The following is a 25,441-nucleotide window of genomic DNA, read 5'->3' on the forward strand; positions in this document are numbered from 1 at the left end:
GGTCAGATTCCACATTCAATATTGTTTCCCCAGTCAGCCTTATACCCTCTTCCACCTCGGGTTTTTGGGAGCACATGTTTTGTTCATAACTTAGCCCCGGGGAAAGATAAGTTAGCTCCTCGTGCTCTCAAGTGTGTCTTCCTTGGTTATTCTCGTGTTCAGAAGGGATATCGTTGTTATTCACCTGATCTTCATAGGTACCTTATGTCAGCTGACGTCACATTTTTCGAGTCTAAACCTTTCTTCACAACTGATGTCACTTCTGCTGACCACCATGACATATCTGAGGTCTTACCTATACCGACTTTGGAGGAGTTTAGTAATCCTCCTCCACCTTCAACCACAGAGGTTTCACCCATACCAACTTTTGAGGAGTCCAGTGTTATCCCTCCTAGTTCCCCAGCCACAGGAACACCACTCTTGACTTATCATCGTCGTTCGCGCCCTACATCAGGCCCATCTGGTTCTCGTCCTGCACCTGACACGGCTCCTACTGCGGATCCTGCTCCTAGTACACCGATTGCACTTCGAAAAGGTATACGGACCACACTAAACCCTAATCCTCATTATGTTGGTTTGAGTTATCATCGTCTGTCATCTCCCCATTATGCTTTTATATCTTCATTGTCCTCGGTTTCCATCCCTAAGTCTACAGGTGAAGCATTGTCTCATCCAGGATGGCGACAGGCTATGAGTGACGAGATGTCTGCTTTACATACAAGTGGTACATGGGAGCTTGTTCCTCTTCCTTCAGGTAAATCTACCGTTGGTTGTCGTTGGGTTTATGCAGTCAAAGTTGGTCCCGATGGCCAGATTGATCGACTTAAGGCACGTCTTGTTGCCAAAGGATACACTCAAATATTTGGGCTAGATTACAGTGATACCTTCTCTCCAGTGGCTAAAGTGGCATCAGTTCTTCTTTTTCTATCCATGGCTGCAGTTCGTCATTGGCCCATCTATCAGTTGGACATTAAGAATGTCTTTCTTCATGGTGATCTTGAGGATGAGGTTTATATGGAGCAACCACCTGGTTTTATTGCTCAGGGGGAGTCTCGTGGCCTTGTATGTCGCTTGCGTCGGTCACTTTATGGTCTAAAGCAGTCTCCTCGAGCCTGGTTTGGTAAGTTCAGCACGGTTATCCAGGAGTTTGGCATGACTCGTAGTGAAGCTGATCACTCTGTGTTTTATTGCCACTCTGCTTCAAGTCTATGTATTTATCTGGTAGTCTATGTTGATGATATTGTTATTACGGGCAATGATCAGGATGGTATTACTAATCTGAAGCAACATCTCTTCCAGCACTTTCAAACTAAGGATCTAGGCAGATTGAAGTACTTTCTAGGTATTGAGGTTGCTCAATCTAGCTCAGGTATTGTTATTTCTCAAAGGAAATATGTGTTAGACATTCTTGAGGAAACAGGGATGACAGGTTGCAGACCTGTTGACACGCCGATGGATCCGAATTCTAAACTTCTGCCTGGACAGGGGAGCCGCTTAGCGATCCTGCAAGCTATAGGCGGCTGGTTGGTAAATTAAATTATCTCACAGTGACTAGGCCCGACATTTCTTATCCTGTGAGTGTTGTAAGTCAGTTTATGAATTCTCCCTGTGATAGTCATTGGGATGCAGTTGTCCGCATTATCCGGTATATAAAATCGGCTCCAGGTAAAGGATTACTGTTTGAGGATCGAGGTCATGAGCAGATCGTTGGGTACTCGGATGCTGATTGGGCAGGATCACCTTCTGATAGACGTTCTACGTCTGGATATTGTGTTTTAGTAGGAGGAAATTTGGTGTCCTGGAAAAGTAAGAAACAGAATGTAGTTGCTCGGTCTAGTGCAGAAGCAGAATACCGAGCAATGGCTATGGCAACATGTGAACTAGTCTGGACCAAACAATTGCTCAAGGAGTTGAAATTTGGTGAAATCAGTCGGATGGAACTTGTGTGCGATAATCAAGCTGCACTTCATATTGCATCAAATCCGGTGTTTCATGAGAGAACTAAACACATTGAGATTGATTGTCACTTCGTCAGAGAAAAGATACTCTCAGGAGATATTACTACGAAGTTTGTGAGATCGAATGATCAACTTGCAGATATTTTCACCAAGTCCCTCACTAGTCCTCGCATTGATTATATATGTAAGAAGCTCGGTACATATGATTTATATGCTCCGGCTTGAGGGGGAGTGTTAGAGATAGCTATGTAAATGTTAGAGATAGCTATGTAATTGTCCCACATTGGAATAAGAGTAGTATCCCCTTTGTATAGAGTAGCTATAAATAGCAACTCTTGTATTGCATCACACACAATATCAATATATCATATTTTCTCCCGTGCCTTCTCACAGAAACTACTTGTGCCAAAGTAGGGAGCACACGAGCCGAGGGTCTCGTTGCTGAGAAATTACTTAGTCATGCTAAGGTATGATACATGAGCGCTGAGAACCATGAAACGAGTGGCACCTCGTGGATTGGGCCTATTCGATCAGGTTGGGATCGAACTCGTGTCGATCACACGGTGACTGAGACAGAATTAAGTCAGGATAGTTGGAACTCCCAAAGTATAAAGTAAAGTATTTTTTTTTATAAGAAAGAAAAAGAAAAGAATTTCTTTTAGAATATTCATAAACTACTATTATGCAATTATTTTAGAGTTGTTCTTATAAGCTTTATGCCTTGTATGCATTTAGATCCTTTGCTCGTAATGTGTATTGTATTAAAGTTTCGTCCCCTGTCGTTGAAACTCACTGAGTACAATGGATAGTACTGGCTTCTCTTTTGAGAATCTACGTTGGTCTGCGGTACAAAGTAGGAACCGGTTTTGCAGGCGAGCAGGCTACAGTTTAGGACTTTCCTCCCTTCCAGTGCTATTGGTGATCTCCACTTTTGTTCGTAGAGTATTCCTTTGAGTCATCTTTATTTAGTTATTTCTTTGTTTACTTAGAGAACTGGGCAGGAAATCTCATGTCCTGAGCAGTGCGTCAGTTTATCAGTAGAGGCTTCATAGACATAGTCGGTGGGTTAAGATTCAGATGTTTTCGATAATAACTTAGTAGTATTTTATTGGTTACTACGAATAAAGTTTTGAAGTTGGCTTATTTTAGATATTTAAATTATTGAAAAGTATTTGGTTACAGTAGTTCTTTGTGGCATGTAAAGTTTGAAGTTATAATAGATTGGATAAGCGCAGATGGTTCGCTCGGTCATGTTTAGTGATTGGGTGCCGGTCCCGGCTTGTTCAGAAAATGGGTCGTGACAAACTTGGTATCAGAGCCTCAGGTTTATGGAGTCCTAGGGGTCTATGAAGCCGTGTTAGTAGAGTCTTGTTTATGGGTATGAAGCGCGCCATACCTATAGACAGGAGGCTACAAGCATTTAAGAAAAGTCTCATTTTTTTTCATACTTTAGATCGTGCAGTAGAGCCTACCTCTAAGAAATTATCTTATGTATTCTTTTCTCCAAAACTCGCAGAAATGACTCGTACTCGCAACTCTGACACCGACACTCAGGATGCTGCTCAAGAAACTATTGCTACCATTGTGGCTCAAGGTAGAACTAAGAAGGCTTCAACTAGAAAAGGAAGGGTAAATCCACAAAGGGGGTTCAAGTACCCCGAGTTGAGCATGAAGAAGTGGTGGAACATGATGATCCAGTACCGCCCCCAACGGCAGCTCCGGCTCAAGCAACTATATCTCCCGAGGTGGGTCAGATGTTTAATGTTGTCAACAGTGCTATGGAGATGTTTAAAGCCTTTATGGCCAACCAGAACGAAAGAAGAGATGAGATTCCACCTCAATTAAATAGACAGAACAATTATGAGTCCTCAAGAGTGAATGAATTTTTGAAGTTGAGTCCTCCAGTGTTCCATTGTTCTATAGTTGATGAAGATCCAATGTTGTGGCTGCAGGGTGTCAAGAAAGCCCTTCGAGTGATGAAAGCATTTGATGATGAAGTTGTGGAGTTGGCTGCTTACCAGCTTAGAGATGTGGCTGGCGCTTGGTTTGAGATGTGGGAAAAGGAAAGAGATGAAGATGATGGTCCGCCTACTTGGGAAGAATTTATAGAGGCCTTCATGACTAACTTTATCCTGGAAGAGGATAGGAAAGCTAAGGCTACAGAGTTCCAACAGCTCAAGCAAGGGAATAAAAATGTGCAAGAGTACTACATGGAATCCATAAGGTTAGCTAAGCATGCTCCTCACATGGTTAAGACAGAAAAAGCAAAAATTCACAGGTTTGTTGGCGGTTTAGCTCACCACATTAAGGATACAACATCAACTGCAGCGGTAGGGATGACAGCCTTCTCCTCTGTTGTGGGATTTGCCAAGCACTTAGAAAAAGATAGACAACAAAGGAGAGAAGAAAAAGAGCATAACAAGAAAGCCCAGACAGCGGGCAGGTTTAATGGTACATCCAGCGGAGGTGGAAGAGATTCCTCTAATAAGGGGTCATTAGCACCAGCTCAGTCCAGTCATCAATCAGGTGGTGGGTCTTCCTTCAGACGTACTCAGAGTTATGGAAACCATTCTCGCCAGAATCAGAATTTTAGGACATCATCCTCACGTAGTTAGAGTCATGCTGAGCAACATTCACACCAACACGGTCTTTGTGGAACATGTAAGCGGCAACATTCAGGTCAGTGCAAGCTCGGGTTTCATTGTTGCTATCATTGTGGAGACATTGGTCATATTAAGGCCAACTGCCCAAGGTTGCGACGTAATTTCAGTGGTGGATCAACTCGTCCTTCTAGTTCCTCAGCTACTGCAGTTGCACCACCTCAGGCTCGTGGTTCTCATAATCAGACCGGGCACGGGCAGGCAGAGGTGCAGATCGAGTTACTCAAGGAGGGGGACAACCCCGTTTGTTTGCTACACTTGATCGTCAGAGTGCAGAGGCATCTACAAAAGTTATTACAGGTATACTTCTAGTCTGCTCACACAATGCTTATGCCATAATGGATCCAGGTTCAACGTTTTCATATGTGACTCCATACTTTGCAATTAACCTCGGGCTAGAACCGGAACAACTTAGTGAGCCATACCTAGTATCTACTCTAGTTGGCGAGTCAGTGAAAGTCACAAGAGTCTATAGAGGATGTATAGTTTCAGTCCAAGATCGCAAAACCAAGGCCGATCTCATAGAATTAGAAATGGTGGATTTCGATGTGATCATGGGTATGGATTGGTTGTCTTCCTGCTATGCCATGTTAGATGGTCATGCCAAGATATCAGGTTCCAATTTCCAAATGAAGAAGTCTTAGAGTGGAAGGGTAGTTCAGGATCGCTTGTAGGTAAGTTTATTTCTTACTTTAAGGCACAACGAATGATCGCTAAGGGGTGTCTCGCCTATTTGGCTCACATCATTAATCCAGAATCAGAACCACCAGCTCTTCATTTAGTGCCAGTTGTTAGAGAATTTCCAGAAGTTTTCCTAGATGACCTTCCCGGACTTCCTCTTAAAGAATCATAGACTTTGGCATTGATCTCTGCCAGGCACTCAGCCCATATCTATACCTCCTTATAGGATGGCTCCAGCAAAAGTTAATGAGTTGAGAGAACAGTTGAAAGACCTTCTTGACAAGGGCTTCATCAGGCCGAGTGTTTCACCGTGGGATGCCCCGGTCCTGTTTGTCAAGAAGAAAGATGGGTCTCTCAGAATGTACGTCGACTATCGGCAGTTGAATAAAGTTACCATTAAGAACAAGTACCCACTGCCAAGAATTGATGATTTATTTGATCAACTTCTTTTCAAAAATAGACTTGAGGTCGGGGTACCATCAGCTGAGAATCAGAGAAGATGATAAATCTAAAACAGCCTTTAAAACTCGCTACGGGCACTATGAATTTCTAGTGATGTCCTTCGGGTTGACAAATGCTCCTACTGCATTCATGGACCTCATGAACAGAGTTTTCAAGCCATTCCTTGATACCTTTATTATCGTGTTTATTGACGATATTTTGGTATACTCTAAGAGCAAGGAAGATCCTAGAGAACACCTTAGAATAGCCTTGCAGACCTTGAAGGAGAATGAGTTTTATGCCAAATTTTCAAAATGTGAGTTATGGTTGTAGTCAGTGGCATTCTTAGGCCACGTAGTATCTAGTGAAGGCATAAAAGTAGACCCTCAGCAGACAGAAGCAGTCAAGAACTAGCCTAGGCCGACAACGCCAACCGAAATCAGGAGTTTCTTGGGGTTAGTTGGCTACTATAGAAGGTTTGAGAGGGATTTTCTTCACTTGCAGCTCCATTAACTATGTTGACCCAAAAAGCAGTTAAGTTCCAGTAGTCAAACGCTTGAGAGCAGAGTTTTCAAGAGTTAAAGAAGAGGTTAACCACCGCACCTATGTTAACCTTGCCAATAGGTTCGAGTGGGTTCACAATGTATTGTGATGCCTCCAGAGTTGGTCTTGGTTGTGTTCTTATGCAAAATGAAAAAGTTATTGCTTATGCTTCCAAGCAGTTAAAGAATCATGAAAAGAACTACCCCACACACGACTTGGAGTTTGCAACACTGGTGTTTGCATTAAAAATATGGCGACACTACCTTTATGGTGAGCATTCTGAAGTGTTTACAGATCACAAAAGCCTCCACTACATTTTCCAGCAAAAAGAATTAATTTGAGACAGAGAAGATGGCTCGAGCTATTGAAAGATTATGACATCAATATCCTTTATCACCCGAGCAAAGCTAATGTGGTAGTAGATGCATTTAGTAGGAAATCAATGGGTGTCTTGACCCATCTTGCAGTACAAAGGCGATCTTTGGGTCGAGAAATTCAAAAACTAGCAAATGATGGAATTAGATTGGATGAGACCGAAGAAGGAGGTATAACTGCTTATGCCTTAGCGCAATCCTCCCTTGTTGTGCATGTTAAGGCTAAGCAAGAAGAAGATCTGTACTTAGTGAAGTTAAAAGAAGTAGTTAGAAACAAAGAAATCACTGTTTTCACTCTAAGAAATGACGGAGTTTTGAAGTTGAATGATCGGTTATGTGTGTCTGATGTAGATAGTCTTAGGAAAGACATAATGGAAGAAACTCACAGTTCGAGGTACTCTATCGACCTAGATGCTACCAAAATGTATCTGGACTTGAAAGAGTTGTATTAGTGGAAAGGCATGAAGAAGCAAGTAGCAGAACATGTGGCTAAATGTTTGAATTGCCAGCAAGTCAAAGCCGAGCATCAGAGGCCTGGTGGCCTAGCTCAAGATATAGAAATACCAAAGTGGAAATGGGAGATGATTAATATAGATTTCGTAGTAGGTCTACCTCGCACATACTGTAAGCATGATTCAATTTGGGTTATTGTAGACCGACTGACAAAGTCCGCGCATTTCCTACCAGTAAAGACGACAGACTCTGCAGAGCAGTATGCGCAGTTGTACATCAAAGAAGTAGTCCGATTGTATGGTACTACAGTTTCAATCATATCTGACAGAGGCCCTCAGTTCATAGCGCATTTTTGGCAAGCATTTCAGAAAAGATTAGGTACCAAGGTCAATTTGAGCACCGCTTTCCATCGACAGACCGATGGTCAGGCAGAAAGGACCATTCAGACTCTCGAAGATATGTTGCGTGCGTGTGTTAAAGATTTTGGAGGAAATTGGGATGATCACTTGCCACTTATAGAATTTGCTTACAATAACAGCTATCAGGCCAGCATTGGTATGACTCCTTATGAAGCGTTGTATGGGCGAAGATGTAGGTCTCCAGTAGGTTGGTGTGAACCAGCAGAGGTGTCATTGATTGGTCCAGAGTTTGTTTGTGAGGCCTTGGAGAAAGTTCAACTAATTAGAGAAAAACTGAAAGTTGCTCAGAGTCATCAAAAGTCTTATTCTGACAAGAGGCATCTTGAGTTAGAGTTCATAGTTGGTGATAAGGTGTTTTTGAAAATTTCACCAATGAAAAGAGTTATGAGGTTTGGTAAGAAAGGGAAACTTAGCCCTAGATGTATCGGACCTTATGAAATTCTAGAAAAGAAAAGGAAATGTGGCTTATAAGCTAGCGCTACCCGTTGAGTTGTCCTCTGTTCATCCTGTCTTTCATGTGTCTATGCTTAGAAAGTACATTCATGATGAGTCCCATATAATACTTGCCGACACCATAGAAATTAAAGAAGGCTTGACTTATGAAGAGGTACCTATAGAAATTCTCGATAGGCAAGTAAGAAAGTTGAGAACAAAAGATTTAGCATCGGTAAAAATTTTGTGGAATAATCATGATTCAAAAGAGGCTACCTGGGAGGTCGAGGAAGATATGAGAAAGAAATATCCATATTTATTTGAGGAAAAAGGTATGTGAACCTAAGTTTGGTTTGACATTTATATTTTATTTATTAAATACAAGTTAGCATGTGTTTATGTTCTTGCTAAATTATACTTAGTTGTTGAATTTAGTTTTGCCCAAGTATATTTAGTTATTTAACAATTTAGTTCCACGCCAGAGTACATTTAACTCATTAAATGATTTACTTTTGCTAAAGTGTTTTTCTTTAGATTCTTGTTGGTTATTGTGGTACCTCCTTGCCGGAATGTGAGTAATTAATTTACGAGCCGCGTATGGTACCTATGAATGGCCTGTTATGGTATATCTGGTTGTTGTTGGTGCAGTTGTGGTATTTGGGACAGGGAAGTGTTTTGGGATAGTCTAATTTACAAGGGAAACTCTGCCGAAATTTTTAAAATTTTAGGGAGTTCGCCAAAATTTTGAGTCCCTTGCAAGAGGGAGTAATGCTAAGAAAACTTAAGAGGTTCAAGGACCTAAGAAATGATTGTTAGCTTAAGAATAAGGCCCTAGCAACATTCGAGGACGAATGTTTTTAAGGAGGGAAGATTGTGACACTCCTCAAATTTATAAAAGTTCAAGATACGCTAAATATAGAACTTTATTTTTTTATCTTAAAAATATACTTCTATTACGAATTTAAACCCCGGTGATTGATTTTTGAGTTACTTTTCTATTTATAAATAATTAGATATACAATTAGGGAAATATTAATAATTTTAATATTTCTAATTGTTAAAGGTGGGTATCATTAATTATTAGTTAAGTTAAAGCAATTAAAAAAAAGGGAAAAGGGACTAAAGCCCATAAAGGGTTGTTGAAGAAAAAGGGAAGGCTTAAGGCCTTAAAGCAGTAGCTGGACGTAAAAAGGTCCAAAGAAAGAAGCGACAGAGTTATACGCACAAGAAACAGAACACTATTCTTTACGCAGACAGCAAAATAAAATTCTAGGGTTCTTTACCAATCACTAATTCTTGAACTCAGGTATGTAAATTTCCTTATTGTCAACTATTCTACAGTGGTAATAGGCAAGAATTGAATAGTTAATTCCCTTCTTCCTCTATATCAACAGTAAATTCCATGTTTATGTGTGAAACTTTAAAATTGATTAAAATGCATTGGTGTTGTAGAATCGATTGTTTGACTGGTGTCAATTGGACTGGGGCGTACGTATTGGCTCGAGAAGTATTAAGGTGAGTTGATATAACTCTTTTACTAAAGTGGTTTAACTCACAAAAGCACGCATACAAGGTGTTTGATGAATTGCTTAAAAGAGTTTATATTTACTTAATTGGAGCGAGTGAGTACCTATTAACTTAGAATTGTTCTAGCAAAAGTTTAGATGATTTATTATGTGCATAAATTTCCCGATTTTTGTGTTATTCTTATATGTTATTTTCATGTTGAAAATTTATGAAGAAGCAAGAATCTTTAAAAATACTTTTAGATGTTTATTTCATTCTTATGCCATGCTTTACATTTAAGGATACCAGCATGAGCATGTACATGATGTTCCAAAAAGAAAAGATTTAGATTTGAAAAGTCACAAGAAGAAGTAGAAAGAAAAGTGGAAGTATCCTTTATTCTGAGAAGGGGTCATCGTCCAGGCCGAGGGTCCTGACCAAGGCGTTGACTTCCTGAAACTACTTGTGCCAAAGTAGGGAGCACACGAGCCGAGGGTCTCGTTGCTGAGAAATTACTTAGCCATGCTAAGGTATGATACATGAGCGTTGATAACCATGCAGCGAGTGCACCTCGTGGATTGGGCCTATTCGATCAGGTTGGGATCGAACCCGTGCCGATCACACGGTGACTGAGACAGAATTAAGTCAGGATAGTTGGAACTCCCAAAGTATAAAGTGAAGTATTTTTTTTAAAGAAAGAAAAAGAAAAGAATTTCTTTTAGAATATTCATAAACTGCTATTATGCAATTATTTTAGAGTTGTTCTTATAAGCTTTATGCCTTATATGCATTTAGATTCTTTGCTCGTAATGTGTATTGTATTAAAGTTTCGTCCCCTGTCGTTGAGACTCACTGAGTACAATGGATGGTACTGACGTTCTCTTTTGGGAACCTACATTGGTTTGCGGTACAACGTAAGAACCGGTTTTGCAGGCGAGCAGACTACAGTTTAGGACTTCCCTCCCTTCCAGTGCTATTGGTGAGCTTCGCTTTTGTTCGTAGAGTATTCCTTTGAGTCATCTTTATTTAGTGATTTCTTTGTTTACTTAGAGAACTGGCCAGAAAATCTCATTTCTTGTGCAGTGCGTCAGTTTATCAGTAGAGGCTTCACAGACATAGTCGGTGGGTTAAGATTCAGATGTTTTCGATAATAACTTAGCAGTATTTTATTGGTTACTACAAATAAAGTTTTGAAGTTGGCTTATTTTAGATATTTAAATTATTTAAAAGTATTTGGTTACAGTAGTTCCTTGTGGCATGTAAAGTTCGAAGTTATAATAGATTGGATAAGCGCAGATGGTTCGCTCGGTCATGTTAAGTGATTGTCTGCCGGTCCCGACTTGTTCAGAAAATGGGTCGTGACAAAATTCCACAGTCAAAACAGACCAATATGCAAGCTATTATAGGATGGGCAATAGAACGCAAAAGGAAGGGCAAAATTAAACGTTGAAGAAAGAAGCGTACTTCGCTAACGCATGTTGCAGATGGTACATGACGGTAAACAATATCAGCAGCTACTGAGGCACCTGGTGCAGTCTGAAGAAAGTAGCAATCTCAGAAAGAGTCTTAGAAATAATTATTTTGAGAAAGAAAGCCCAACTTTATGAATTGTATTAACCTAGCTAAGATGAGCACACCTTAACCAGAGTAAGAGTGTAACCAACCCCATACTGATGTTTCAAGAAGATTGAACTGTCAAGAAAATGAAAACTCAAGTTAAGGAAATTCCGAAAAAGACATACTAAATTATAAGTGGCTACATCGAGGGCCTAGTAGTCTCAAGACGGCCACTCCTCTTAAGCGTAGCAGAGTACGCCTTTCCTGGTGCCATGTGCTCTATAAGACTAGAACCCCCAACTGGAGCTAAAATTTTATTCTAAAATAAACTGAAGTTCTTAGCCGCAAAGAGAAACACCTTCCACAGCACTTTAGAGATCCATTTGCCATGATAGCAATCCGATCTCCTAGCACATCAGCTTCATCCATGGAGTGTGTTGTGAGTAATATGATTCTTCCCTTCTTTTTTCTTTTAATCAGCTGCCAAGTTAACCGCATAGAGTATGGATCCATTCCACTTGTCGGTTCATCAAGAATAATAACCTAAAAAGTAGACAAAATCTTTCAGTAAGTTCCAAGGCACAATGAATGAACAAATTTGCTTAACTTGTACTAACCTTACTGTTTCCTATAAGAGCTATCCCAAGGGACAACTTCCTTTTCATACCTCCAGAAAGAGCTTTGACAACAGTATTAAGTTTGTCTGCCAACCCAACCTTATGAAATACAAAGAACAAAGTCCTGTCAACAGTCGGCTAATTAAGCACAGAGGATTGAGTTCTTCTGAATTAAGCCACGGAAGCAATTAGTTATAACAAGGACTGAGGGGAATGGAGAGCAGCTATATTTGTCAGAATTATCAAAAAAGAGGCACTCATGCAATCAAAAATTACTCATCCTATGTAATGGCTCTATGCAGCAACATTGATTTGTATTGCCATAAAGTTTCCAAAAGAAAACTTAAGATTTTAACTATCCCATCCCTTATTTCTTTTGGTGCACCCATGAAGTTCCTTGTTGTATAGAAGATTTGGTTTCTTTCGTAGAAAAACATTTATTTTTGTAGGTTTTCTACTTTTTTGGTATACTTCTTGTATACAGTTGTGTTTTGGGCCACATTATTGAAATTTATTTAATTTATCACAAAAAATTCTCTGACAATTCAGCATTTTTGGTTTCCAAAGTATCTAGTCCTCCGTCAATCAGGTTAAAGTCCACTAGTTCATCTTGCTAGAAAAAAGGTCACACCAAATATTTTATCCAGCAGTGACGATTTAATCTTTATTCAAGATTCAAGAAGATATAGCACCATCCAATTCCAGCAATAGTGCTTAGGAAACTCACTTCATCAACCATTTCAGTCACAGCTTTTTCTTTAGCGTCTTCTGGAACACCCTTTACATCAGCGAAAATTTCTAAATGTTCCTTCACCTGGAAAAATACATTTAAGCATGATATGGTCATTAATAGGAGACAGTATGCACTCACAACGAGAAGCATAGAGCATGTGAACCCCTAAAAAACAAAAATGAAAAAAGAAATAAAATCAATAGCAGAAGAACGGGACAAGCAACACGAGAGTTTAGGCGATGTTCCAAAGCATCAACATTGAAGGTTTTATAGAAATATTTCGGCATCATTATGCAGTAGAACTAATAGAATCACCAGAAGTTTTCAGAGATCTTTGGTTCTGTAGTGTTCTTGAATTGATATTAATCAGGTGTGATCTAAAAGGTTTCTCTACTTGCATCGTTCGGCAGAGAAAATAATTTTTTTTAGAAACAGAGAGCAAATTTGTTGAGGTAAAGATGTCTTCATTACAAGAATTAATCAAAGATAAACAAAATAGAGCTCTCTGATTCCTCAGCAAACTACATACTGATAGACTTCTATATGAAAAATTCACTTAAGGCCAACAGAAGTTCGAAGGAGAGAAAAACAGCTTTATTCCAAACCAGTATCTGAAATTGAAATTATAATAATGTGGAATTGTTAGCCATCATAAACTGTAACAACTTAGTCCTGTCAGCGAGACAATTCCGCAGTCTAACAGCAACTAAAAGCACTATGTATGTCCCTCGGTGATTAAGAATTTTTTAAATCCGTCAAAGGAAACAGCAGTAATCATGTACCCAAGCGGTTATATAAATCATTAGATGAGCCACTTGATGTGTATTTCATCTATCCCATTAATCAGAATCAGTTCTAAGTGACAAAATTATCAGTTCTGAAACTATGCAACTTGATTAACTAGCACTTTACTCACTTCACTCTATTCCTGTCTACCAATTGAACGAGGTCCTGATAACCGTGAGTTCACATCAGGGATCAGTCTTGCTGTAACACTCCTCAAATTTATAATAGTTTCAAGATACACTAATTATAGAATTAAATTATTATTATTATTTTTCTTGTTAATAGTGAATATATATATACACACACACTCATAAATAGTGAATATACATAAATATATATACACACACACACACTCATAAATAATTGGATATACAATTAGGAAAATATTATTATTTATTAAAGGTGCGTATCATTAATTATTAGTTACAAAAAAGAAAAAAAGGAAAAGGGCCTAAAAAAAAACCCATAAAATGGGCACTTAAAGACAAAGGCTCTTGAAGCCTTAACCAAAAAACTTCCATCGTGAAAAGCAGAAAGCAGAGGCCACGAAAAAAAAACAGAACACTAAGTTCTGTTCGCTCACGAAACCGAGCACGCAGGCAACGAAAAATACTAGGGTTCTTCACAACTCACTTATTCTTGAACTCAGGTATGTAAAATCCCTTATTGTCAATTACCCTACAGTAGTAATAGGTAAGAATTGAATAGCTAAATCCCTTCTTCCTCTATATCATCAATAAATTTCATAATTAGGTGTAGTACTTTAAAATTGATCAAAATACACCGGTTGTTGTAGAATCGATTGTTTGACTGGTGTCAATTGGACTGGGGTCTACGTATTGGCTCAAGGAGTTTTGAGGTGAGTTGATATAACCCTTTACTAAAGTGGTTTAACTCACAAAAGCACGCGTACAAGGTGTTTGATGAATTGCTTAAAAGAGTTTATCTTTATTTAATTAGAGCGAGTGAGTACCCATTAATTTAGAATTTGTTCTAGCAAAAGTTTAGATGATCTATTACGCTATATGTGCTTAAATTTTCAGATTTTTGTGTTGTTCTTATATGCTATTTTCATGTTGAAAATTATGAAGAAGAGAGAATCTTTGAAAATATTTTTATATGTTTATTTCATTCTTATGTCATGCTTTACATTTAAGGACACCAATATGAGCATGTACATAATGTTCTATAAAGAAAAGATTTAGACTTGAAAAGTCACAAGAAGAAGTTTTAGAAAGAAAAGATTTTTGGGGAGTATCCTTTATTCTGAGAAGGGGTCATCGTCCAGGCCGAGGGTCCTGACCAAGGCGTTGACTTCCTGAAACTACTTGTGCCAAAGTAGGGAGCATACGAGCCGAGGGTCTCGTTGCTGAGAATTTACTTAGCCATGCTAAGGTATGATACATGAGCGCTGAGAACCATGAAGCGAGTGGCACCTCGTGGATTAGGCCTATTCGATCAGGTTGGGATCGAACCCGTGCCGATCACACGGCGACTGAGACAGAATTAAGTCAGGATAGTTGGAACTCCCAAAGTATAAAGTGAAGTATTTTTTTTAAAGAAAGAAAAAGAAAAGAATTTCTTTTAGAATATTCATAAATTGCTATTATGCAATTATTTTAGAATTATTCTTATAAGCTTTATGTTTTACATGCATTTAGAACCTTTGCTTGTAACGTATATGTTATTAAAGTTTCCCCCTGTTGTTGAGACTCACTGAGTACAGTGGATGGTACTGACGTTCTCTTTTGGGAACCTACGTTGGTCTGCGGTACAACGTAGGAACCGGATTTGCAGGCGAGCAGGCTACGAGTTAGGACTTCCTTCCCTTCCAGTGATATTGGTGAGCTCCGCTTTTGTTCGTGGAGTATTCTTAGAGTCATTTTCATTTAGCTATTTCTTTATTTATTTAGAGAACTGGCCAGGAAATCTCATGTCCTGAGCAGTGCGTCAGTTTATCGGTAGAGGCTTCATAGACATAGTCATTGGGTTGAGATTCATATGTTATTTTATAATAACTTAACAATAATTTTCAGTAGTTACTATGAATAAAGTTTTGGAGTTGATTTATTTAAATATTTGAATTAATCAAGAGTATTTGGTTAGAGTATTGCTTTGTTGCATATAAAGTGTGGAGCTATAATACATTGAATAAGCAGAGATGGTTCGCTCGATCAGGTTTAGTGATCGAGCGCCGGTCTCGGCTTGTTTAGAAAATGGGTCGTGACACTTGCCTTGCCTGTACTATTCCCCTAGTTATGGATGAACTAACAAATAGCATACATGATAAGATTCTCAATGCATATTACTTGCAGATGACATTGTTTTAATTGGTGAAACTAGTGAGAAAGCCAACTAAAAATTGGAACTTATGGAGAAGCACTCTATAGTGCAAGGATTCTAGCATAAGTACAATCAAACAAAAATATATGCACAAGTTTAAGCCCCTTAAGAAGAGGAATTAGAGTGGTTCATGATCTTTAAATGTGAACAATGCACTCAGCCTTCCAGGAGAAGGATATGACAAATGAAAGTGTAGCACATAGAATTAAAATAAGATGTTTGAAATGGAGAATTGTTATAGGTGCTATGTGATAGGAAGATATCCTTACAAAGTGAAAGGCTAATTATAAGGTTGTGAGAATAGCAATGTTATCTGAAAGTGAATGTTTGAAAGAATTCATATAGGTTATATTTACTAGTTGATATAAAGGTTTAGTTGTTGAAACAGTCACATTAAATATGGTGTTTGCCTAAAATCTATTAATTCCAGTTAGAGACTTGTATGTCACTGTACTGTACGTATTTATAAATGTGAGACTTAAAGAACCCCTATTTTCCTCGGAAGAAAAATTATCAACCAATATTGGTAAGAAACGGGCTTGAATGGAGCAGAATAGATATAGAGGATTTTATACAGGCGACCCTAACTAGTTTGGGGATGAAGTGAACATTTCTAGATAATACAATTCAAAATTAACGCAGTCAACTAAACACACATGTACATAACAAGGTGATTGCAATCCTCAAAAAGAGAACATAGGGAAAACGGAAGTGTCAATTATAGTATCTCCCGTGGCACTCAAAACAGCTTGCTTACAGTTAATTCAGGAAAAAGAATATCATACTGAGGGCAGACTCCCAGACTCTTCCGTATTTCATCCTGTTAAAGCAACAAATTTAGTCAGAGAACCAAAGTATCTGAAGTTCTGAACAAAAGAGACTCAAAATGAACAATAAGAGAATGCAAACAACCACAATCAGTTTTGTTGAGCTTAACGATCCAATAAACAAGTTCTGCATTGTTTGATGAACAGGACAAAAAAAATGTGCATGCACACACACACATATTCCTAGTGGCTGATATCGACATTTCATGGCTCCAAAGTGTTTTCAAAATATGAAGATCTCAACAGGTGATTTACCATGTCAGTTAAGATGTTCTTTCCCAACACCAGAGCATCTCCAGAAGTAGGAGAAACGAGACCAACAAGCATGGATATTGTACTGCTTTTACCAGCCCCGTTGTGTCCTTCAAAATAAAGTAGTTACATTGAATCAACAAAGTCAAGAGAAATAAAAGAGATAAATAAGGCAAGAAAAACATATAAGAAATTGAAGAGAACTAGCAAGAGGCATTTATCCATAAAGGATTTGTGAAATGAAAAACAGAAGTCTCAGCAGAATAAACACTAGAGAAGGTTCATATCCTGACAAAGTCAGCCAAAAGATTTTAGAGTTCAATTGTGTGATCTTATAAACCAAGAGCAAAAAAAGTTATAACATTCAGAAGTTCATGGAAACCAGTTTCCCCTTATTAATAAAAAACGGTTTCTGCTCCATAGGATGAGTACCTAATAGTGCCAGAATCTGATTCTCGTACAAAGTCAGTTGTAAAGAATTAACAGCACAACAATTTCCCCTGTTTGTAGCATACACCTTTCGCAGATTCCTGATCTGAATACATCTGGCAAAATTGTAAAGTACCACTTTAAGAAAAATAAATACCTATTGAATGTATGCACTAAAAATCTTGGAAATCGAGATGACGCAAATTTACCTTCCATCTAATTCTTGCTGCTTCATCTCCAAGCTCATTGCTTCTAGAATTGGTCCAGATACATCTTTTATAAAATCGGTGCCACTTGTTTCATCATGATTCTCAGCGAATTTGACTTCTGAGGTGGATGCATAATCATCACTGGTATTTTTCTTCCTCCCAAAGCACTTGTGAAGCAGGGAACGTATTGGGTAACAAAATCCATTCTCCTTGTGGAGGACCTGATTGTACAAGTAAAATTTCTCAAACTCATCCTTAAATGACACCATTATAAATAAAGGGAGAAAAAGCAGAAGCGAGAAGATATTCTTTTTTTAAACTTTTAACAGAATCCAGAAGATTACCTTATCAAAATACAGACCAACTGCAAAGTACAACAAACTGTCAAGTAACATCATGAGGAGAGAGACCAAAAAGCAAACTCCTGAAGATTCCTGCAGTCTCAAAAGTAAACAAGACAATGAAGTACAGAAGATGAATAAGAAAACAAGACAGAGACCTAAAAGGACATACCCGCCACATGTTACTCCAACGGAGTCCGACATGAGCACGTTCATAGTCAGCAAAATTGATGGATCCTAATGCAAAGGCCGTAGGTGAAAGAAAAGAAGCAGTCACTTTCACTATCCTACATGAAAACCAAACAAGGAGTTTTATGCACTGCAGAAGTTGCTACAACTAAGAAATCACATGGAATGAAGACTAACATGGAGACTGTTTCGTCGTTGACAGTATAATAGGGAAAGAATGCCCCAAGGAAAGAAAGGGTCCCGACAGCTACCGCAGTTTTTGCTCTTGTGAAGAAGGTGGAAATCATAAATGACAGAGTTATTCCACTGAGACCAAAGGAAAGGAAGTACGCAAACACCAACGTCTTATCACTGTATTGAAACAGGGTACTCATGGTGCACAGTGTAAGTATCGCAGAAGAAAGAGCAAACTGCCAAAATAAACAGAACATTAAACAGGCAGTAAAGGTGATGATGTCTTGAAAGATCAATATACTAAACAATATTGAAAAGCAGTATAAGTCAGACATGGTGTGGTTCATCACAAGGGTTTTATGGACTCGGCCATCATACCAGGAAAAGAAAAAGGGAAATCAGATGCTTAAATCAGACAGGAGAAAAAGAAATTGCAGTGATTCATTCATGAATGGTAGAAGGGAGACCTTGTCATTTGTTAGCATAAAATTTAGAAATAGTAAATAGAGTCATACAACAGCAGAAAGCTTCTATAAATAGTCATACAACAGCAGCAAAAAGCTTCTCTTTTTCTTCCTTCCTTTTCCACCTCTTTTGGTTTGGGTGTCATGTGAGCAATTGCCCGCAATTATTTCTTTTTTATGTTGGGGGATTTAGTCTTCATGGAGAGAAATATTGCATTTTTACCTGAATAGCATATGTTATAAACCAAGATAGATGGAATATTTCATCTTTCAAACCCATCATGTAAAGACCCTCTTTAATCTTGAGCTCCTAGAGATCAAATATGTCAAAAATAAATGTTAGCAAAAGTACTTCCACAACTGCAATCTACTTAGCAAATGAAGAGCTCATTTTCAAAAAGAAAAATTTCTTTTCCAGATAAGCTATACCTTTTCTAAGACAGAATAACTTATCAGACGAGAAATCGGATAAAGAAACCCCAGCAAGTACCTATGGAACCAAATATCAAAGCATGAGAGAGAATAATGAAAGCACAGGAAATGTAATACTCTCTCCGTCTCAATTTATGTGAACCTATTTGACTGGGCACGGAATTTAAGAAAGAAGAGAAACTTTGAACTTGTGGTGTAAAATGAGGCACATATATGTTCTGTGGCTATAAATCATTGCATAAAGGTACATTGTTTCCAAATATGGAAAGGGATCATTCTTTTTGGCATGGACTAAAAAGGTAATAGGTTCACATAAATTGAAACGGAGGGAGTATATAAGTGGAGAAAGTCAAAATGAACTCAAGAAGAAGAGAAGTATAGAATTCACATACAGCACTCCCATGACTTTCTTGACAATGGACTGGAATTCATTATCAGTATATTCACGAGTCGGAAAAGGAGCAAGTCTTATATTTGAAGGACTAAACTGAGTCCAAGGTATCTTGAGCTGGGCATCTCTATCAAGAGAGTGGCTAGGCAACCTCAATAAGTTCGTCATAGTTTCTTGAGCTGCATATATTATGAATGAGTCCATGACTTGTTGGAGCTGTGAGAAGAAAAATGAAAAAATTATATGCGTGGTTAATTTCACATCAGCTTATCAACTTAGGTGAACAAGTATCATTACATTTTGCAGACACTAAAATCTTACTTCACACAGAAGGTACTTCAGTATTCAAAGTTCTTTCTCCTCTTGATCTTGTCCTAATGTATGATGCAAAGTCATCATACCATACATTAAAAACATCTTTCATATCAACTCCTTCATGCTAACCTTCTTCTTAAAGTCCATGTATATGATAATGACACTCAATTAGTATGCTAGAACACCGTGTGAGTAGCTTGCACCTAAAAACAAGACAACTCATCCAACTAAAATGCATATGACACTAACTTCACAATTCGTATGCTAGAACACCATGTAAGTGCCACGCGCCTAAAAACGAGACAACTCATCCAATTACTTTAACCAATTCATAGATCCTCTACCTTAGTAATCTCAATCGAGTTCATATTTGTGCAGTCGGAAGACTCCAACAATGTTAGCTATGTGACGAACATAAGAAAATATAGAAAGAGATATATTGAGAATCTCTTCCAAACTAGTAATATATGGGGTGAAAACGAATATCTCCGAGACCGTAAAAGAGAATGAATTCTAAGCTATAACCTGCCATCGATTTTGAGAACTTTAGACAACTTTATTACATGTAATTGCACCAAGATATGTAAAGTAGAAGAGATAAGCCTAAGGTCATATTTAACTTTGTTTCTCCTCTTCATCCAAAAGATTAAGCACCAAAGAGGATAATACGACAAGTTTTAGATCTTAATGCAGGCAAGCATATCTTGTTGAATTGGTCTTTTCCGCCAGATCGCGAGATATATACTAATTATTATGTTTTCAATACACCCTGTAAGTGTGGATCGCGTACTTCACTTTGTTTAATGCACAATAATAATTTTATGAAGTGTGAAAGTAAAACAATACCAAGAATTCTACTTCTCCGAATACCAGGTTGAAGTTATAAGCTCCTCTATATTAAGAGTTAAAGTCTTCAAAAGGAAAATGCTTATTTCATTACATAGTATTTTCAACAGGTAACAATTCTCTAAAGAAGAGTTCCCAACTCCAAAACTCCCCAAGTTGATATTAAGGGTTAAACTATTCAATCAGGTATCTTATGACATAACATTTTTTGATTGTTCTCTTGTGACATAACATTTTTTGTTACTATGCTCTTTAGATGGTCTTTGCGTACTCTCAACACAGATCTGTTTCACACTTGACGAACAAGACTGTAAATTCAGAACATTTCCAAAAATTGATGTACAAAAATTAAAAATAAAATTGAAAGAGTTTGCTCAACTTAACACATTTTCATATGAAAGGAATCAAGCTGGCCCAGAACCACTGCCATCAATAACAACTACCTCAGTCCCAAACAAGAGATTTAGATGGATCATATAGCAGGTTAATTATTAAGTACTCAAATATAAGTAATTACCATAGCTTCGGCAATAACATAGATTAGAAGATCAAGATATGATGTTAAAAGAATACAACAAACCAGATATGACATGGAACTAACAATAAAATCTGAACATAAATAAATTAAAAAGATAACAGAACCATGAATCCGAAAGGTAGCAGAGAGGGTAACAAACTCTTACTGTTAAAAACCCACTGAGACCATATTGCAAAATTGGTATGGTATTGACACCTAATGACAAGTCATTCAGGAACGGACCATTTGTGTCCATTATGTTTTTAACATCAGGAAATCCTGAGAAAGCCCAGGTATGGTTTAGGCGTATGCTATAATCAAATGACTGAGGACCTTGCTCATGAAATACCACTGCTCCTTTGATTTTGGGGCTTGTAAGGTTCCTGCCAAAAAAAACAAGAAAAGGGAAAGATAACTTAGCACTTTCTCCTTCAGTCTGAAAATGAAAGTCCACCACGGATATACCATGTGGAAAGGCACGTGGCACCTCCAAAAGTATATCATATTACCAAACTTGTAAGGTGGAGTCGGGTTGTGGAGAGTGGTTCAGAACTGCTTTGGAATATAATACGTGATGCCGGTAACAATAAGAGACGCATCCACAGTTTGGGTATTTAAAAGCAGGAAGAGAAGATCAAGGGCATGGTAAGTTGCCCCTTCAGCCCTTATGTGGATAGCATGGAAGGAGTCGGAGAGTATTAGAAGAATTGAAAATGACTTTGTACATTGAGGAATCGCCTCGTGTCCAATTTATCTTTTTCGGCCACCAACGAGATCCTTATTTTTATAGAAAATTTGGTGTCTTTCGTAATATTTTGATTTACATTTCCCAACTTCTTCATTTACTGCTTGTACACGGAAGCTTTTCAAACATTAACAAAATTATCTACCTTATCTAAAACAATCATGACACGCAACTTTCAAGACATATCTTTGTACATAGTATATTCCAAAATAAAGGGGAAAATAACTCACTTAGTTTGGTCATAAGCAGCATAAAGATCAGAACGGATATATGTTTCAAGTGCTTCTTCGTCTTCGTAAACTCTGGTAACTAGCTGCAAAAGAATAAATCCTAAGCATCATCTCAAACAAAATCCAAATGACATTCACCAAACTAAGAAACAACCAGACAGTAAGTTGAGTAATTTCATAACATGCTTGAGTTTACAAAAAGTTAATCAGTATCAGTTTTTATCCCTATCTAGCAGATCTCTGTCTCTCTCTCTTTCAAGATACAATTGCATTTATCATTGTAGTGGTTCCCTTTACAATTGCAAATGAAATTAACCTCGTGCCGATCAGCCAAAAGAGTAGAACGACATTGATCAGGGATAAAATTCCAAAAATAATGGTATAGTATAAAAATTTTCTGGAAAGCAAAGGATTGGAGCCATTGACTTCTAATGAATACACACATTTACACCTGAAGACAAAATATAAAAGAAGAATAAACTCTAGTTGGAAGTTATTATGTGCTTTCCCACATTACAAACGCATTCATTGACAAGTGATCACTGATCGGTACCATCACCATAATACTTTGAAAATTTTCATGAGAAGAGAAAACAAGACCTGATTTCAACATTTAGAGAAAACAAAACGCGAAGAAACATCAGTAAAAGGTAAATCAAAGAATTTACCCTCAGTAGGGGAAATTTTAGAGACAAAATGTTGATCATCATCCTTGTCTCAGTTGTATTAGGTGCAAATGCCAAGTACTCCCCCTTGGCCAATAGTCGCTCCAGAACTTGGTTGAAAGGGGGAGAAGTATCACCTTTCCCAACTTCCACAAACATCCCTATCCCTTTCCGGATATACCTGCATATTTAGTGCTTACAAATTTCAGAAAGAAGAATTTTGCCATAAGTACAGGGAACCAACTGAAAATGCGAAGCTCTGTTAAGCAGGATATGGTTAATAGACATTATTTATCAGTAAACCAGCTTGGACGAAACAGAAGACATTGTAAACAAATAGAAGAATATCTCTGCCACTCTTCAATCTCCTAGAATGTTTATAGAGACATCAAAAAAAATGTAATAATTGAAAATAAATCATGTTGCTTCACTTCACTAATAGCGCAAGAAAAAAGAGCTTCATGCTTTCCCAAATAAACTTAGTTCTACACCATTTTCAGCCTTTCCAAAAGATACAAGTACTATATCTCGAAAAAAATATTAGCAAAAGAGATGCAAACAAAGAGAGAAATGCCATGAACACATAAATATTTTGAATAGTTAAAAGCAAGTTGAGGAAAACATACGGCTGAGCTGGGTGGATGCGGATATCAGATTTACTCCTCACAGCAATCAACAACAGCATTACAAGAGTTGGGAGTAAAATCTGTCATTAAAAGATTCATTTTACAAAGAAATCATTAGCTCCTCTTCTCTTAACAAATAACTATAACATCTCAAGTACCCACCGAGGACAGAAAACGAAACATAAAATGCAATAGAATTTTATTACAACTACTACCACTAAGCCTCAGTCCCAAACAAATTATAGCTGACCACAACTTGTTAGGGACTGATGGATAACTGTTGTAGTTGTGGTAATCAAATTCACCTCACATTCTCGCAATTTTAATTTATTTAAACATTAAAAAACAAGAAAACAATTACAGATCACTTAAATGGTTAAGCAGTCACAGTTGCTAAAAGACAACTTTTAAGTAACTAAAGAAGGGACAGTCACAAGAAGGGCAAGAAAACAGATTCTACAGCAATGCCAGGGGTCCTAAATTGTTTAGATCTGCATCCCCAATCTAATGTTGAAGCCAAAAACATAAATTCTGAAGTTCATATTTTTTTGTCGTCCTACTGTGGTTTAACAGAGTTTGAATTGGTAGTTTACATGATGAATGGCTTTGTAAGCCCAACATTGCTTTACAAGGACCATTTACGTTAAATTTCGTTGATCCCCTGTCAAGGTTTATTTTGTCTTATTGGTTCTACATTTTTTAACTGAAATTCAGTTTGGAACTCTTGATTATCTTCATAGTACAAGATACCTGCTACCTCCCATTAGAACAGGTAGCGGATAACTTGTACGCACCTCGACTAATAGGTAGTACCTGCGACCTCCCATCATCACAGATAGCGGACAACTTCGTCCATCAAAGCATACATAGATGAGAAGAATCCCGTAGCTTTTTAGCCTCTATTGCCATTTGAGCCCTGGTCACCAGGTGACTAACTTATTCTTTTTGCAATGCATTGTTTTTAATCTCCAACCATTCTTATCTATAAGAGACAAAGTGTAGCTAGAGGAGAACATAAGGACCTAATGTAGCTCAACTTAATCTGTCAAAACTCAAAAGTCAAATAGGAAAACAAGGAGAGTTGGGAGATTGATCTGGTTGGTAATCTGAAGCTGCCCCCTTGCACCTTTTTCCTAGAGGTGTAAGATTGATCCCCCTTCCCCCCCCCCCCAAAACCCACCCCACAGACAAAAATAAAAAGCACTTGAGAATGAGACCACCACTTTGCCAATGAATTTTGGTGCTTGGGGAAAACATTATATTTTTCCAGGATTATAACAACTCCTAAGATGATGATCACCAAAAAAAAGCAGACTATAATCTCCTTACTCCATCATATATAGAAAATAAGTAATTAACAACAAGATATGAACACCAAAGTTAGAGAATGTTGGAGTAATTAACAACAAGACATGAACACTAAAAATAGAATCTTGGATAGCCAACAAATGATCCATTAAAAATATATCAAAATTCAAGCAACACCCCACCAAAGAAAAATCCATTCTTTTTCCTAAATCAAAAGAAAATTTGAATCTTTTTTCTTTTTCCTATTTGTAAACTCTTTTGAAGTATGAATTTGCATGATAAAACTATACTGATCAAAATTCAACCAAACCCACAAAAAAAGAATTTAATCTTTTTTCTTTTTCCAATCTTAAACTCTTTTCTTTTCTTTCTTTCTTTCTTTCTTTCTTTTTTTTTTTTTTTTTTTTTTGCATGAGTGAAAAGTGTAAAGAAACAAACCTCAGCACAAGTGACAAAAGGGTGTCTAATTTTGAGAAGCCAATTTTTCCTAAGCATAGCTTTGAGTTGCCTTCTTGAATTCCTCATTTCTTTTTCTTTCTCTTTTTTCTCCATAATTCTGTTAAAACCCTTTTTAATTCAAAGAGTTTATTACACTGAAAACTGAGCAAAACCCAGCTCAATTATCTCCCTATTTTTCAGAGAAGAGGGTGGGGTGGGGTGGGGTGGTGGGGTTGTGGGGGTGTGTGGAAAAAGGTGGCAAAGGAAGAAGAATCAGTCTAAGGACATTTGTGAGTTCGTTCCCCACTGTGTCACCTAAACAATTCTGTTGGGAAAAAAAACTACTAGTAAACAATTCTGAAAATTAACGCCTACCAAAATATCATAGTTTATATATTTCTTTTCTCTGTGATATTCTTATTAATAATACTATCTATTTCTCTCTTTTTTTTATATTTCTTCCCTCTTTGTTTGTTTGAATTGTTTTCTTTAATTTTTTTTAAAATTAGAATAAGAGTCCAATCTTATTTACACTGATTT

At 37.6% G+C, this 25,441-nt stretch overlaps 1 protein-coding gene across 3 annotated transcripts in view; it reads right to left on the reverse strand.

The window, feature by feature from the left end:
• LOC104235164 (ABC transporter A family member 1) overlaps positions 1–25,218 on the reverse strand; it is a 48,552-nt gene extending 23,334 nt beyond the window's left edge. For 2 of the 3 annotated variants that reach the window (XM_070171718.1, XM_070171720.1), the window contains exons 1-20: positions 24,902–25,218; positions 23,156–23,235; positions 22,533–22,710; positions 21,865–21,947; positions 21,056–21,272; positions 19,213–19,427; positions 18,818–18,878; positions 18,612–18,698; positions 17,928–18,160; positions 17,734–17,848; positions 17,565–17,654; positions 17,221–17,441; positions 17,015–17,127; positions 16,586–16,692; positions 16,261–16,323; positions 12,369–12,455; positions 11,642–11,740; positions 11,383–11,567; positions 11,105–11,159; positions 10,932–11,003 (exon numbers count right to left, since the gene is read on the reverse strand). In XM_070171718.1, the coding sequence (XP_070027819.1) occupies positions 10,932–11,003; positions 11,105–11,159; positions 11,383–11,567; positions 11,642–11,740; positions 12,369–12,455; positions 16,261–16,323; positions 16,586–16,692; positions 17,015–17,127; positions 17,221–17,441; positions 17,565–17,654; positions 17,734–17,848; positions 17,928–18,160; positions 18,612–18,698; positions 18,818–18,878; positions 19,213–19,427; positions 21,056–21,272; positions 21,865–21,947; positions 22,533–22,710; positions 23,156–23,235; positions 24,902–25,015 (2,475 nt within the window). In that variant the 5' untranslated portion in view covers positions 25,016–25,218. The remainder of the gene's footprint in view (positions 1–10,931; positions 11,004–11,104; positions 11,160–11,382; positions 11,568–11,641; positions 11,741–12,368; positions 12,456–16,260; positions 16,324–16,585; positions 16,693–17,014; positions 17,128–17,220; positions 17,442–17,564; positions 17,655–17,733; positions 17,849–17,927; positions 18,161–18,611; positions 18,699–18,817; positions 18,879–19,212; positions 19,428–21,055; positions 21,273–21,864; positions 21,948–22,532; positions 22,711–23,155; positions 23,236–24,901) is intronic. The other variant, XM_070171719.1, reaches the window with a different exon arrangement.
• Between the last annotated feature and the right edge of the window lie 223 nt (positions 25,219–25,441).

This window comes from Nicotiana sylvestris, chromosome 4 (assembly GCF_000393655.2).
Source record: "Nicotiana sylvestris chromosome 4, ASM39365v2, whole genome shotgun sequence".
NCBI lineage: Eukaryota > Viridiplantae > Streptophyta > Magnoliopsida > Solanales > Solanaceae > Nicotiana > Nicotiana sylvestris.